Raw genomic sequence first — 15898 nt, forward strand, 5'->3', positions numbered from 1 at the left:
CAAGGGATGTGGAGAACCACAAGAAAGAAAGAAATGGGAAGCAGGAAAAGGAAAGAGAGAAAAAGCCAAAAACTAGAACCTAGGAAGGGAAGAAGAACGAATCAAATGAAAAAGGAAGAAGAGAAAGAAAAAAAAAATAAAAGCAAAAGAAATAAAAAGCAAATTGGAGGGGTGGGGTCAGGGCACCCAGGCTCAGTCAGAACACACAGACTGGGATGGAATTCCTGCCAGTCCAGAAAGTGTGTGGGTGTGATGGATGACTGCACCTTGGTTCACCAAGAGAGTGTGGGGTATGAGAGTAACAAAGGGAGTATCACACCTTCCCAGTCCTCAACCTCTGGTATGTCCATGCTGCACTCAGCAAGTGGAGCCTATTCTTAGGTACCTGGAATCTGAGAGAATGCTGTTGCTTTAAATACCCAAAATGGCCAAACCGCTTGTAAACATTCAAACATTCAAAACTTTCAAAATGGCTGTGCCCTCCAAATAGCATAAAAGTCAGTTTATCTCCTTCTTTGTTGTTTCCCTTTTTAGTCATCGGCCACCAGTGTTGTCGTCCTTGCAGCCCTTGTTGAGCAGGGCCGATTTTTAGGTTTATTCTTAGGTCCTAACACCACTTGGAAGTATCCAAACTGTCCATGCCATCTAGATTGCTGACAGTCCACAGCTCCATTTGTCTCCTTTTTCTCTATTTTCATGCAGGTTCTTCAACTAGTTGGAATTTAGTCCATTTCTCTGTACTTCCTGTCACAGCTCAGGGCTCCAGGATTATCTACTGTATCTGTATGAGTTGGTTTCTCTTTTCTTCATTGAAGAGGGTCTTTGTAGTTTGCCTGTTCTACCATCTTACCAGAACTCCTGCCCATTTTTAATTGGATTGTTTGGGTTTTGCTGTTGTTGATATGTTGAAGTTTTCTGTAAATTTTAGCAATTAGACTCTGTCCGATATATCATTGCCAAAATTTTTTCCCAGTTTGTATTTTTTCTTTTTTACTCTTTAAGTGAAGTCTTCTGATGTACGTACATGTTTAAGTTTTAGGAAGTCTCAGTCATCTAATTTGTTTTCTGCTGTTTGATAGTTTGTTTATGCCATATATTAGTACCCCTAAGTTTACCCCTGTTTTTTCTTTGATAATCTTTATGGCTTGGGGTTTTATGTGTAGGTCTTTGATCCATTTTGCATTAGTTTTTGTACATAGTAAGAAATGTGGATCCTGTTTCATTCTTCAAATGAATGTTTTGGTTTTGCAGCACCATTTGTTAAAGTAATTATCTTTTTCCCTTTAATGTGTTTTAGGCCTTTGTCTAAGATCACCTGTCCATAAGTGAATGTATTTACTTCTGTAATCTCAATTCTGTTCCATCAGTCTATGTATCATTGACCCAATACAAGGCTGCTTTGACTACTATAGTTGAATAGTTCATTTTGAGATTGGGTAGTGTGAAGCCTCCTACGTTGTTCCTGTTCTTTAGTAGAGCTTTGCTTATCCAGGGTCTCTTTCCTCTCCATATAAAGTTAGTGGTTAGTTTTTCCATCTCTTTAAAGAATGGTGGTAGAATCTGGACCAGGAATGTGTTACATCTATAGATCACTTTGGTTAGTATTGACATTTTCTCATTGTTTATCTTTCTATCCATGAGCATGGTATAGTTTTATGTTTATGTAAGTGTCTCTTGGTTTCTTGTAGTAGTGTTGTTTTGTAGTTTTCTTTTTATTGGTCTTTAAATTTCTGGTTAGATTTATTCCTAAGTACTTTGTCTTTTGGGCAGTTGTATATGATACTGTTTTCCTCACTTCCTTTTCAGAATTCTCTTTGTTACTACTGCAGAGAAATATGAACGGTTTTTGTGTGTTGATTTTGTACCCTGCCACTTTACAGAATCCTTTCATTAGTTTTCTTGTTGAGCTTCTGGGAGTTTTTGCAAATAGAGATAGTTTTACTTCTTCTTTGACAATGTGGATTCCTTTTATTTATCTTTCTTTAATTGTTCTGGCTCAGATTTCCATTATAATAATGAATAGGACAAAAAAAAAAATTGAATAGGAGAGGTGATAAAGGAAATCCTTGTCTGATTTCTGTTCACAAGGGGAGTATTTTCCATATCTGTCCATTGAGAATAATTGGCCATTTGTTTTGTGTATACCCTACATTATTCTGAAAAATTTCCTTCTATTCCTATTTTGTTGAGTGTTTTTAATCAAAAATGGATGTTAGATGTTGTCAAATATTTTCTATATATTAATTATATGAAATTCTGGTTATTTTCTTTTATATATGTGGTGAATTCTGCTGATTGTTTTTCTAATATTGAACCATCCTTTCATACTTGGTATGAGCCCCATTTGGTCATGATATATTAACTTTTTGGCTTGTTTTAGATTCTGTTGGCTAGGATTTTTTGAGAATTTTTGCATCTATAACTCATGAAGGATATTAGTCTGTAATTTTTCTTTGTAGTGGTGTCTTTGCCTGGTTTTGGTATCCTGGCTTCTTAGAATGAGTTTGGGAGTATTCATCCTTTTCCATTCTCTGGGATAGTTTGAGTAGAGTTGGTATCAGCTTTTCTCTGAATGTTTGGTAGAACTTGACAGTGAAGCTGACTAGGCATGCACTTTTTTTGTTGGTAGTTTTTTAATGACCTGTTTGAATTTCTTTTGTGATAGGTCTGTTCAAATTTTCTACTTCAGATTATATTAGTTTAGGTAGGTAGTGTGTTTCTACAAATTTCATGTGTTTCTTGTAGGTTTTCAAATTTGTTGGAGTACAGTTCTTCATAGTATCCTGTTACTATCCTTTTTTATTTCAGTAGGGTCAGTTGTGAGTGACATCAGCTCTTTATTTCTTGTTCATGTTATTTGCATCTTATTTTCCTTTGTTAAATTTCTCAGTGGCTTGTCAGTTTTATTAATCCTGTCAGAGAACCATCTTCTGGTTTTGTGGATTTTTTTTTTTCTCTGTTGTTTTGCTGTTCATTTATTTCTGCTTGGATCTTTATTATTTCCTTTCTTATGGTAGCTGTAGGCTCTTTCTTGCTGTTATTTTCTAATTCCTGGACGTGTTAGGTGGTTGATTTTTCGTTCTTCTTTTTAAATGCATGCATTCATTGCTATAAATTATCTTTTGAGTGCTGCTTTTGCTGTGTCCCAAAGATTTGTGTTTGGTATGTTGTGTTTTCGTTCTTGTTTGATTCAGGGAATTTTTTAAATTTCCTTTTTCCTTCTTCTATTACCCAGTATTTTTTAAGCGAAGTGTTATTCCATTTCCATGTATTTGATTTTTTTCCTTGATCTTCCTATTGTTGATTTCTGATTTTATAGTATTGTGGTCCGAGAAGGCGCTTTGTAATATTTCAATATTTTAAAGTGTACTGAGGCTTCCTTTGTGGCCTCCCATATGGTCTATTCTGAAGAATGTTCCATGTTCATTGGAAAAGCATGTTATCTTGTGCTATTGTTGAGTAGAGTGTTCTGTATCAATGAGGTCTAGTTGGTTTGATTGTGTTGTCTAGATCTTCTGTATCTTTGAGTTTCTTTCTAGTTCTAGTCTTCATCGAAAATGGCATACTAAAGTCTCCTACTATGATTGTGACATTGTCTCTTTCTCTTTTTAGTTCTATTAAAGTTTAGTTTATGTATTTTGGGGCTCTTTCATTGTAGATATTTGTTAAGATTATGTCCTCTTCTTGTATTGACCCTGTTTCTCAGCATATAATTTCCTTCTTTGTCTCTTTCGCTGGTTTTGCTTAAAGTCTGTTCTATCAGAAAGTAATATTGCCGTGCCTGCTCTATTTGGTTGCCATATGCTTGATAGATAGTTTTCATTCTTCTGATTTTTAGCTTATTTTTGTTTTTGTGTCTCTTGTAGACATCATATTGACAGCATGTTTTCTTATCCATTTTGCAGCACTGTCTCTTGACTGGTGCATGTAATTGATTTACATTCAGTGTGATTATATATAGATATGACTTTACTGCTGTCATTTTGTTGTTTTGTGTGTGTGTTTGGTAGTTAAGTTTGTGTGTCAACTTGGCTGGGCCTGGTTGAATAGCTGGGCAGCTGGATGTAGTATTCCCCATGATGAGATTGGTAATCAACTCCATGGTGGAATCTACTGTGAACAGCTGAGTAGCTGCTGTGGTCTGCTTCCTGTATATAAGGCGAAGCCTTGGGTAATGGTCTCTAGCTTATGGCACACTTGGACCCTGCATGTAGCCGCGTTGTTCAGCAGCCTGCCAAGCTCTGCCAAACTTGGGACTTTTAATGGACTTGAATTAATGGCCTGCCTTGTGGTTTGGTAACATTGAGACTGCCTTTTTACTTGTCAACCTTGGGCTTGTCAGTCTCAGCAGCCAGCAGCTGTCTTGAGTGAAGAAAAGCCTCTGGCTCCGATGGGCTGGGAGCAGGAGGCATAGCTGAAGCCCAAGGGTGAGGGGCTTTCATCCAGCCCCTAGAGGCTGGCACTTCAAACTCAGACTAAAGCCTCCAAACTGTAAGGGAATAAACTCCTATTTGTTCAAGCCATCCCATTTGTGGTATCTTCTGTTAGGGTGGCACTAGGTAACTACTGAAGCTGTGTGTGTGTGTGTGTGTGTATAATTGATGGTTTCTTTGTTCCATATATTTTAATATGCTGGATTCATTTTGTTTGTGGATTTTATTATCAATTTCCTTTGTTGCTGCTGTTTTAGAATTTACTGAGTCTGTCTGGGTTGATTTTGTGGTGATGTTGTACCATGGCTTAATCTCTGGTTGTGTACCATTGCTGGTTCTCTGTTTGAAGGACTCTCTTCAGTAATTCTTGTAAGGCTAGCCTGGTTTTCGCAAATTCTCTTAATTTCTGTTTTTCTGGCATTGTCGTAATTTCACCATCGTATTTGACAGACAATTTTAGTAGACTTATAATTCTTGGTTGGTAATTTTTTTTCTTTAAGGATTTTATATGTGTAATTCCATTGCCTTCTTGACTAAGATTGCTGCTGAGAAATCAGAGTTCAGTCTTACTGGTGTTCCTTTGTAGGTAACTTCATTTTTCCTGAACTGCTTTCAAGATTGTTTCTCCATCTTTGGTTTTAGAACACTTGAGTATATGTTTTAGTGATTTCACTTGGGGTTCATTGAGCTTCTTGAATGAGTATCTTCTCATCTTTCATGATATTTGGAAGTTTTCTTCCAACAAATCTTCAATTTTCTTGGTGCTTTTTTTTTTTTTTTTCTTTTTTGTCTCTTCCTGTTCTAGAATTCCTCTTGTCTCACCTAGTTTTTAATTTTCTTTATTATTTTTGCTAATTTTTTCCTCTAACAGATGAATATTAAGAGATTGTCTTCAATTCACTAATTCTGTCTTCCATTGATTCTGTTCTATTCCTTTGTCCTTCAATGTAATATGTATTTCTGAAATGTTAGTATTAATCTTCTGGATTTTTATTTGCTATTTTTGTAGTTTGTAATTTTCTATTTATTTTGTCAATTTGTTTTTAAATTGTTTTCCTACATTCTTCTAGAGTTTTGTCTTATTTTTGTCTGTGGTTTCCTTCATCTTTCTTAAATTACTCAAAGGATCTAAATATAAATCTTTTGAATTCCTTATCAGGTAATTTCCATAACATTTCTTCCTCTGTAAGATTTTCTGGGCCCTGTATTTTTGTCACTTGTGTCTGAGACATTGTGGTATTATTATATTTATTTGTTGATTTATGTATTGGTTTACTTCACCTAGATTTTTGTTTTGTGTTAATATGTCTGGGGAACTGCTTGGGTGTGCTACTCTTGTTGCTACTTTGGTAGCAGGTGGAAGAGTGGGTGTGGGTCTCTAATTGCTGGTTGTACAGAGCAGCTGAGTACAGGCTGGGCCGGTGTTGGCTGCCATCTGTTGTGGATCCAGTGGAGCAAGTGGTGGCACTAATCCACTAGTTTGGGTGGCAGGCTGTAGTGGATATAGCTGGGTGGGGTTGCTGCCTCCTGACTGCTAGGGAAAAATAGAAAAAAAAAAGGATGAGGGAATAGGGAGAAGAAAGAAAAGAAAAAACCAAAGCAGGGTAGCGAAGACCTCTGTGATTGCCAGTCATCAGTTTGGGGGGTGGTGTAGACCTGGGTGATCTGAGCTGGCCACCTAGTTTCTGCTCTGATTGAAACACTACTTGCACTACTTCAAAATGGCCACACTGTACTGGTTGGCTTTTCACTGTTTTGTATGCCTCCTTTTTTGCTGTTTTTGTTCATTCTCTTCTCTCATCAGTATTTATCTATTTCTTTATCTTTTCCTTGGAAGATCTGGATTCCAGGATTGTCATCCAAGTCTCTTTCATTTGGTTTCTCAAGTCTTTGTTGTAGAGGATCTGGATAATGTTATCTGCCTAGTCCATCATCTTGGATCCTCTTCCCTGTGGGAAGCTGTCTTAATGAATAAACTTGGTTTCCGCTTTTTACCTTAAACATTTTTAAGCCATAGTTTTCTCATTTATCAGACAGACCCTATAGTAGGTGTTTTATAATCTCTAATAGTCTTTTCAGTTCTTATCGGAATTATACTTTGTAGAGTGACTGTATCCTCATTCTAGTTACAGTCCTGTGATTGGCTTATGTGGACTGTAAATCTCAGCTTGCTGACCAGGGAGATGTAACAGGAATGGCTGAGTGAGACTTCTGGGAAAGCTTTATGAAATGGATAGTTGAGGCTAGTATATAACCTTTAGCCTTTTGCACCTTCTACCTTTTCCTGACTAAGAAATCAGATACAGTGCCTAAAGATGTACCATGATTTGTGACTGTGATGTGACAGTTCTGTTAACTACAGATGGCAGAAAAAGTAGGTGGAGTCTTCTGCCTTGATGACCCTTGAGGAGCAGACTGCCTATGTATAGATTTTTATTCTGTTAGTAAAGTAAATCTACCTTCCCCCCAAAAAAGTTACTTCAGTAAAGTGATGATACTAATGTATTTTGCCACACACTTAAGAATCTTAAAAGAATTTCAGTATGGAGAAGAATAAGTCAGTAAGTTCACATTATACATTCGGGAGGTAAGACTTCATATTTTTTCATTGTAGACTCAAGGATATGTAGTCTAAATGAAGAAACTGTAGGATATAAGTCCCCAGGGTCTTGTCTTAAGTTTCCACAGTTACATTAAAACTGGAAAGATAACCCATGTTTTTTAGATGACTTCTGTACATGTAATTTTATTCTAACTAATTTTATGCCAGGAGAAGAAGAAAAAAAGGGGGGTGCATTGTTCATAATGCTTGTGAAGATTGTCAGGCTAATTTAAGTAGAGGTGGCATTTGTTGGAAGATTATTTGGTAGCTCAGAATCAAAAGGAAAGCTGGAGAACCAAGCCTGGAACTTTTGTGGAAGTAAAGGAGGTTAGAGCCACAATCAAAAATAATACCATGGGATCTTTTGGAGAGAACACCACTGTGGGAAATAAGTCATCATTTTCTCTACTATTTAGCATTAGTTCAGATTAAAACTCCAGGCTGTGTGCATCCAGTTGGCATAGACGAGTCTAAAGGTATAGTAACTTGTGATTCCTGCAGTATGTATATAAGTTTACATTATTTTGCATATTCTAAAATCATTAATTTGAATTAGTGTAATAGGAAACTAATAGTCACTAGAAACAAGTTGGTGTGGATAGGATAGACATAGAAATGTAAACCCACTTACCTGTTACATGGTCTCACGTTACATACACATCAGCAGAACAGGTAAGTTAATATAGCAGTTTTCGAGGTTTCTTGTCTCATGACTCTTTTATACTGTTAAAAATTGAGGACCACAAAGAGCTGTGTTTTTGTAGGTTGTATCTTAATATTTGCTATATCTGAAATTGAAAGAGAATTTCTACAATATTAATTCATTAAAAAGTAACAGTAGTAAATCTGTTACATCCAAACATAAATATTTTTTATTAAAAGAAAATTTGTTGTTTAAATTCCTTGCAAAATACAGAAAATCTCTTTACCTAGGGTTAGAAAATTAACTTTTTGGTGTTATGATGCAAGGTAGGTAGCTTTAAATTGAATTTTAAGTTAAATGGTTTAGAAACAGTTACAAGGTTCATCCATTTAACAATCTACAAGGTTCATCCATTTAACAATCTAAGCAAAATTGGCTAATGCAGAGACTTACATTCTCAAACACTTCTGTATAAATAGTTCTTAGGGCTTCCCAGGTTGCAAATAGTTAAGAACATTGCTGTTTTTTGTTTTGTTTCAGAAAGGGGGGGGAAGATTCTGTGCTAAGGAAATCCTCTAGTTATTCTTTGAGGACCTTAAAGAGGAATTTAAATGAAAGATTTGCTACTGGCTTAATTGTCCTATAATCAGAATAAAACGTGAACATAAATGGTACAATCTGAGTGTTCTGCTCTAGTAAGTAGTCTTTTTAGAGTGTGTATTCATTGTGCTTCACTTCAATTCACTTCCATCCTAAAGGAAAAAAGTTCTCTCTCTGGAAGACTATTCTAGTCTAGGATCTCTACTGTCAGAAGTCCCCAGGTGATGCAGATGGTTAAGTGCTTGAATACTAGCCCAATGGTTGGTGGTTCAGAGGTACCAGAGGCACCTACAAATACAGGCCTGATGAACTGGTTCCAAAAATGTCAGCCCTTGGAAATCCCTATAGAGCAGTTCTGTATATATATGGGGTCGCCGTGAGTTAGAATTGAGTCAGTGGCAACTAACAAGAAGGGTGTCCTAAAAATGTGGCTTCTTGATTTTAAGATTGGCCATATTAATGATATTTAGACCTGTAGTAATTTATTCTATAAGTATCTTTTTATGACAGAGGCTTTCCCTTTTATATACAGAAGTTTTTATTTTGTTTGGTTGAGACAGTCATCAGGGTATTTGAAGTCAGAGTGTTAGCCTGTTCATCTTTTTGTCTCCAGTTCTTAGTCTCTAAGACTCCGTGTGTGTGTGTGTGTGTGTTCGTGTGCATGCATGTGTGTATTCTGGTATTGCTTCCTTTAGTGGATTTTTAATTAGGATTAACTTTTTAATTCTTAATGTCAAATGACTTGATTCTTTTGTAACTGTCTTTGTAAAATGTTCATTGTTTCCATTGGACTTGAGAAATAAATTACTTGATGCTAGCTAGGCAGGTGACATAATGATTTTTCTAATTTGTAAACTGTTGCTATTGTGTTTTTCTTCCCCAGTAGATAGTTGCACTACAGGTGGTGATGCTGCTCTTGAAAGATCTCTAATAATTGTTTTCTTACTCTTAAGCAGTTATTCTTGTCAGTGTGATCTTTATGACTGGGAGATTTGGCTTTTATAAATTGGTTCTTAAGGATTTTTATAAGTACTTGCCTCTGTGATCTAAACTAGTTATTTGAAGATGCTCACATCATTTTTAAAAATTGTTAGAGCATAATTTCATGGTATAGAACTCTTAGATGGTTTCCCTTATTAAATAGGTGCTCATATAGTTTTGTGGCTTGCCTTTTTCATTTACATATCAAGTACCCTTTATATTACGTGTATTTCTATAACATTATTAATGGCTACTTAGTACTGTATTCCTTTCCGAGTTTGCATATTTCCTTTTTGAATAGTTAAATGGATGTTTTTAGTTTCCAGTTTTTTTCTTCAAGCATCGTTGTATTTATACATATTTAGATATGAAATGAGAAAATGAATTGCTTAGTCCAGTAGCATAACCGGGTACCAGGATTAGGTTTGGTGTGATAAAAGAAAGCTAAAAATAACAAACGCTTAAATAAGATAGCAGTTTATATTTCTCTCGTATAGAGGAAATACAGAGACATGGTCCAACCAGCCAACTGCCATCAAGTCGATTCCGACTCATAGTAACTCTATAGGACAGAGTAGAACTGCCCCTAGGATTTCCAGGGCTGCAAATTTATGTGGAAGTAGGCTGCTTCATCTCCTACACAGTGGCTGGTAGGGTCAGACTGCCAGCCTTTTGGTTAGCAGCCAATTGATTTAACCACTATACCACTGGAGCTCCTTAGAAGATAGCTCCACAGCATCATCAGGAAACCAGACACCTTTCTATACTAGTTTCCCATGGTTGTGATAATAAATTACCACAAACTGGGTAATAGCACAAATTTATTCTCACATTTCAGAGGCCAGAAGTCTAAAACCAAGGTGTTGGTAGCCAACACTCCCTGTTAGGGAGAATTCCTTTCTTGCCTTTTGCAACTTCTGGTGACTGCCAACATACCTTGGTCACATCACTCTGCCTTCATGTAGCCTCCTCTGTGTGTGTCTGTCTCGAAACTCTATTTTCCTCTTTTAGGAAAACAAAACCAGTTACCAAGTCTATGCCCATTAGTGGAGACTCCTTGTGTTTCAGAGTAGAACTGCACTCCACAAGGTTTTCAGTTTCTGTGACCTTTTGGAAGCAGATCAACGAGTCTTTATTCTGGTGCTTCTAGGTGGATTTGAATGACCAACATTTTTTCACATGTAATTATTAAATGTAGAGCCCATCAGGATAGTATCATCCTCTCAAGATCTTAATTTAATCACATATTTTGCCATATAGGGTAATACTGACTCTCACTGTATAATGCAACACAGAAACAGATTAAGAGTAAGGAAATAGAAACACCACACAAAGTTAAGCAAAGAAAATAGGTGTAGCAGTTTTTGTATCACATAGATTTCAAGGCAAAGAGCATTAGTAAGGATAGAGAGAATCACTATATATTTGATTGGAAGTCTACAACAGACTCAAATATGAATGTTTTGAAAAACATAGACTCAAAATATACTATGTAAAGACTATTAGACCTACAGTAGGAATTGACAGATCCATAATTTTGAGGAAGAATTGCACACAGAGACATGTAGCTCAAGTAAGCAGAGAATTATTAAGTATACAGCAGGTTTGAACATCAGAACATGGAACGTATGAGTCTAGGAAAGTTGGAAGTTGTCAAAAATGAAATGGAATGCATAAAGATGGATATCCTAGGCGTTGTTGTTGTTGTTGTTGTTAGGTGCCATCAAGTTGTTTCCCACTCATAGCAACCCCATGCACAGCAGAACGAAACGCTGCCAAATCCCGTGCCAGCTCCATGATCCCTGCCATTCTTGAGCCCATCATCGCAGCCACCATGTCAATCCATCTTGGCTTATTAGATGTAAAATAGCTAGAATAATGAAGTTGAAGATAGGCCTATGAATTCGTGTAAGAATGTGTTTGTTTATGGAAGAAACGAGTAATTAATTTTTGACCTTTTTAATACATTAACTCTTTTTAGACTTGTAATTAATAAAATTATTTTATGCTTTGTTTTTATTTTTTGAACAGGCTAAAGAAATTTTAACAAAAGAATCAAATGTGCAAGAGGTTCGTTGTCCTGTCACCGTATGTGGAGATGTTCATGGTCAATTCCATGACCTCATGGAACTCTTTAGAATTGGTGGAAAATCACCAGATACAAACTATCTATTCATGGGTGACTATGTAGACAGAGGTTATTATTCAGTGGAGACTGTAACTCTTCTTGTCGCATTAAAGGTATGATTAGTGAGATTTAACTTTTTGTTCTTCAAGATTTAAACGAGGCATTATACATTATGTGTGACTATATGCACTTATGTTCATGTACATAGTAAAGCACATAGAGGGCACAGTTACAGATATTTAGACATAGCCAGATACCTTGCAGGATTGGATTTCTGGGTTTAAAGGATTAGGACCATAGTCTTATGGAACATCTTGATCAATTGTCATAATACAGTTTATAAAGTTATGTTCCAAATCCTAGTTTTGTGAGTTGTGTCTGGGGTCTTAAAAGCTTACAAGCAGCCATCTGATACGGAAGTATGGTCTCTACTTCTCCAGAGCAAAAGAGAAGGAAATCAAAGCCTCAAAGAAGCAGCTAGCCTACAGAACAAAGAGTAACACAAACCATAGCCTCATCTACCCGGAGACCAGAAGTGATATAATAAGCTCCTGCCGCTGCTGATTGTTCTTCTAATCAGGGCCACAATAGAAGGTGTTGGACCCAAATTTGGAAAGGAGTGTCGGCGCGAGGAACGTGACACTGACTTGACAATGCAAAAGCAAAGGAAAAGTTTATTTCCAAGCTCAAGCTGGGGTCTCTGCTTACACCGATGCAACAGTTTGGGCAAAAAGACCCCCCACCCCCTGCGTTCTACATATTTATAGGATTTTCAAGGGGCAGTTACACAAGGTGGGGCTGAACAAAAATGATTGGTGCAGGGGACAAGTTCTGCTATTTGGTGGCGACTGATAGGTGCAAGCTTGGAACTTTCCAGTTTCCTGATGAGGAAGGGGTCCCCCCTCGGGACTTTCCAGATTCTGGCTTCTCTGATTGGTGTTTGCATATCAGTGATTTCTTATAACTAAGTCTATTCTAGTAAACCAAAACTTAAGTAAGAAAAATGAAACTTAGGCCTGGTAATACCTTGAGCCTTACCTAAATTAATAGTACAAAAACAAGTTAAGCTAGAAACTAGAGCTAGTCACAAAGTTATCTGAGTAAATGTAATTGCTACTTAACTTACATATGTATTTCCACAATTCCTAAGTGACTAGTAAAATAAGTTTCAGTACCTAAGGTTTTCTTTTAAGCTTGTTATATTCTCTAAGTAATAAACTGGATATTTAAATAACAAACTAAGATTACTGTGTTTCTAACTCTGTTCCCCTTACAATGGATCCTGATGTAATGGGAGAAATGTGGAATGGGACCTCAAATGCCTTCAATTAGGGGGGGAAAAAAAAACAGACCTACTTGACTGGCTAAGACTGGAGGACTCCCCAGGACAATTACCCTGAGATACTCTTCAAACTCTAAACTAAAACTGACGCGAGGTCACCTTGTAGTTAAATTACACACTGGCTCACAAAATATTATCTTGCATAAGTAGGTGATTAAAAAATCACCTATATGAGATCAAATGGTCAACGATTATTGTTAAACAAAGGTGAGGATATAAGGGGGCTGGGAAGATAGATTAAAGGAACTGGAACTGCCAGAATGGTAATGAGAAAATTTTTGGATTGTGAAGAATGTAACCAGTGTCACTGAACAACTTGTATAGTAGAAATTGTTGAATGAGGCTTAAACTGCTATGTATTCATCATTGAGAAAACAGTAAAATATTATTTTATTTTATTTTATTTATTTATATTTTCCTTTATAAGAGGAAGTGTTATTGTTAAGCCTTTACCTTCATAGTAAGGAACAGATTAAGTCAGTCCAACATGATTGTCAGTTGGCAAAAATCTAGTGATGCAGGTGTCCTGATTTCTAAGGATTTAATTTGGATACTTTTAATACTTAACCACCTAACACTTCAAACATAATCCAGAATAAACACCATCATCTCCCTCCCTTTCACTTTAATATCCCACCTACCTCACTTCAGTATGGAAAGATCTTCATTAAATATGATTCCCAGAGGAACAAATCCCCTGGACTGTATATAGCCGTGACACAATGCACAAAAAGAACAACTCAAAATAAAATTCTGTTTGATAATTTACTAGTGTAAGGAAACAAAACCTTCCAATATATTAAGAAATAAATCCAGTTGCAAATGCACTGATAGGTCTATGTCAAGAGGGTCTGGTGTAATAACTAAAAATGGGCCAACTGTTTACAAGATACAAAAACAGGAACAGTGCACTTAAGCTCAGTGCTGGCCCCAGAAGCATTCTCTCCACTGTAGGCCACATAGAAGAATCCATCTTTATGTTTCTCCTTCTCGTAAAATTGTCTCATAGTTAGGCTGGACTGTGGAACTATCTTATCCACAAACAGGAAGGTGGCCTTTTCAGAAGGAAGTTGGATCCTTTTCCTGTAAAACATTATTTTAAAAAAGTTACATGAAATAAGCTTTAAACCACATAGAAGGCAAGAACACCCACATTGCATTCAATCATCTGTTCTATTCTATGATCCATTCAGTTTATATTCCCTAAAAATATTAAACCTACTGCTTTTGAGGCAATTTTGACTTTTAGCAACCCTGGACTGCAGAGTAGAACTGCCACCATAGGGTTTTTAAGACTATATGGAAGCAGACTGCCACATCTTTCTAATGTGGAGTGATTGGTGGGTTCAAACTACTAACCTTTTGGTTAGCAGCTGAGCGTTTAACCACCGCATACCAGGGCTTCTCTTAAAATGATTTGTTGTTGTTATGTGCCGACTCATAGCGACCCCTCCTTGGGTTTCCGAAGCAGTATCACTACAGAAATAGATTGCCCCATCTTCCTTCCGAGGAGTGGCTGGTGGGTTTGAACCACCAGCCATCTGGTTAGCAGTCAAATGCATTAGGCACTACGCTACCAGAGCTCCCCTTAAAATGATAGTAGATTTTAAATTTTCTTAAAAGAGTTGAAAATGATACATTAAACCTCTCCTGCCTACTTCTGGTAAATGTATCTTGGACAATCCATAACTGATGTCTTAGAATGATATTTGATTTAGCCACTTATCCCTCATAATCTGTCATTTAATTCTTTTTTAATTCTTGCTTTGAAACTTCTCTTAATCCTTTTATTCCCTTATTCCTGTGTTTTTCTGTTCCTCCTTTCATCATTCAACTCATATCCTCATCGTTTAACAGTTCAGTTATTGCTAACGAAGTAACTAATAATTTATCCTCCAAATGCTGAACCTTCCAAATTGACTTTACATATGCTGCCAGATTAAATCTGTCTTATTTAATACTTCCATCTTGTTACTCCCCTGTTCCCAAAATCTTGGTGATTCCATGTTCCTTTAGAATCAGGCTCAAACTCCTTAGCTGACTCTTTCTATGAGGTAGCCTGAATTTGCCTGCCTGTAGTTGGTAGCATGGATTGAGCACTTGACTACTACCTAAAAGATTGTTAGTACTAACCCACCCAGAGGTGCCTCAGGAGACAAGCCTGGTGGTCTCTTTCCAAATGGTCACAGCCTGAAAAACCCTATGGTGCACACATGGGGACACCATGAATTGAGATTAACTCAGTGGTAGCTCACAAGTTGGTAGCACAATGCTTTACCTGAAACCAAAGAGTTTCCTTTTTTCTTTGATTTTTATTGTGATTTGGGTGAAAGTTTACAAAGCAAATTAATTTTCCATACAGCAGTTCATACACATTTGGCTCATGACATTGACTGCAGTTTCCCACTTCCTCCCATAGTTAGCTCTTCCCTGTATCCTTCCCTCCCATGTACTCCTTTGCACCTCCCCTTTCTTCCCCCCACCCCCAGCTGTCTCCCTGTGCATATACTGCCCTTCCATTCTCCCACAATTGATCTCTCCAAGGAGTGTATCTAGCTGATGCAAACGTTCAGCCCATATGCCTATCTTTATTTGGCTGAAAGCAACAGTAGGAAGTTCAGTTCCTGACCTGAAGGGTAGCTAGGAACCATAGTCTTGGGTCTCACCAGGCTCTATCAGACCAGCAAACCTGGTTTTTTTTATTCTAAGATTTTGAGTTTAGTTCCACATTGTTCTCCCACTCTATCCAGGATCTATTAAATATATCGCCCCCTAAGTGGTTGACGGGTAGTAGTAGCCAGGCATCATTTAGTTCTTCTGGTCTCATAGGCCTCCAGACTGAGAATTGCATGGTCTGCCAGTCCCTTGAACAATTGTTTCCATGCATCTTTGGTTTTCTTCATTATTCTTTGCTCTGGGTGAGGAGGGACCCATTGTTGCATCAAGATGGCCGCTTGCAAGCTTTTTTTTTTTTAATTGTGATTTGGGTGAAAGTTTACAGAGCAAATTCACTTTCCTTACAGCAGTTCACACACACATTGTCTCGTGACATTGACTACAATTTACCCCAGTGCAACAGCTCCCCTCCTACTTCCTCCCAAAAGTTACTTCTTCCCTATGTCCTTCCCTCCATGCACTCCTGCCCCCTGAACTATCTCCCTGTGCATAA

At 37.2% G+C, this 15898-nt stretch overlaps 1 protein-coding gene across 1 annotated transcript in view; it reads left to right on the plus strand.

The window, feature by feature from the left end:
* The window catches only part of PPP2CB (protein phosphatase 2 catalytic subunit beta), a 53597-nt gene that overhangs the window by 24096 nt on the left and 13603 nt on the right, over nucleotides 1-15898 (plus strand). The window contains exon 2 of the mRNA XM_007942689.1: nucleotides 11291-11500. Coding sequence (XP_007940880.1) covers nucleotides 11291-11500 — 210 coding nt within the window. The remainder of the gene's footprint in view (nucleotides 1-11290; nucleotides 11501-15898) is intronic.

Source organism: Orycteropus afer, unplaced genomic scaffold, assembly GCF_000298275.1.
Source record: "Orycteropus afer afer isolate SDZICR_OR568_19922 unplaced genomic scaffold, OryAfe1.0 scaffold00095, whole genome shotgun sequence".
NCBI classification, from domain to species: Eukaryota; Metazoa; Chordata; class Mammalia; order Tubulidentata; family Orycteropodidae; genus Orycteropus; species Orycteropus afer.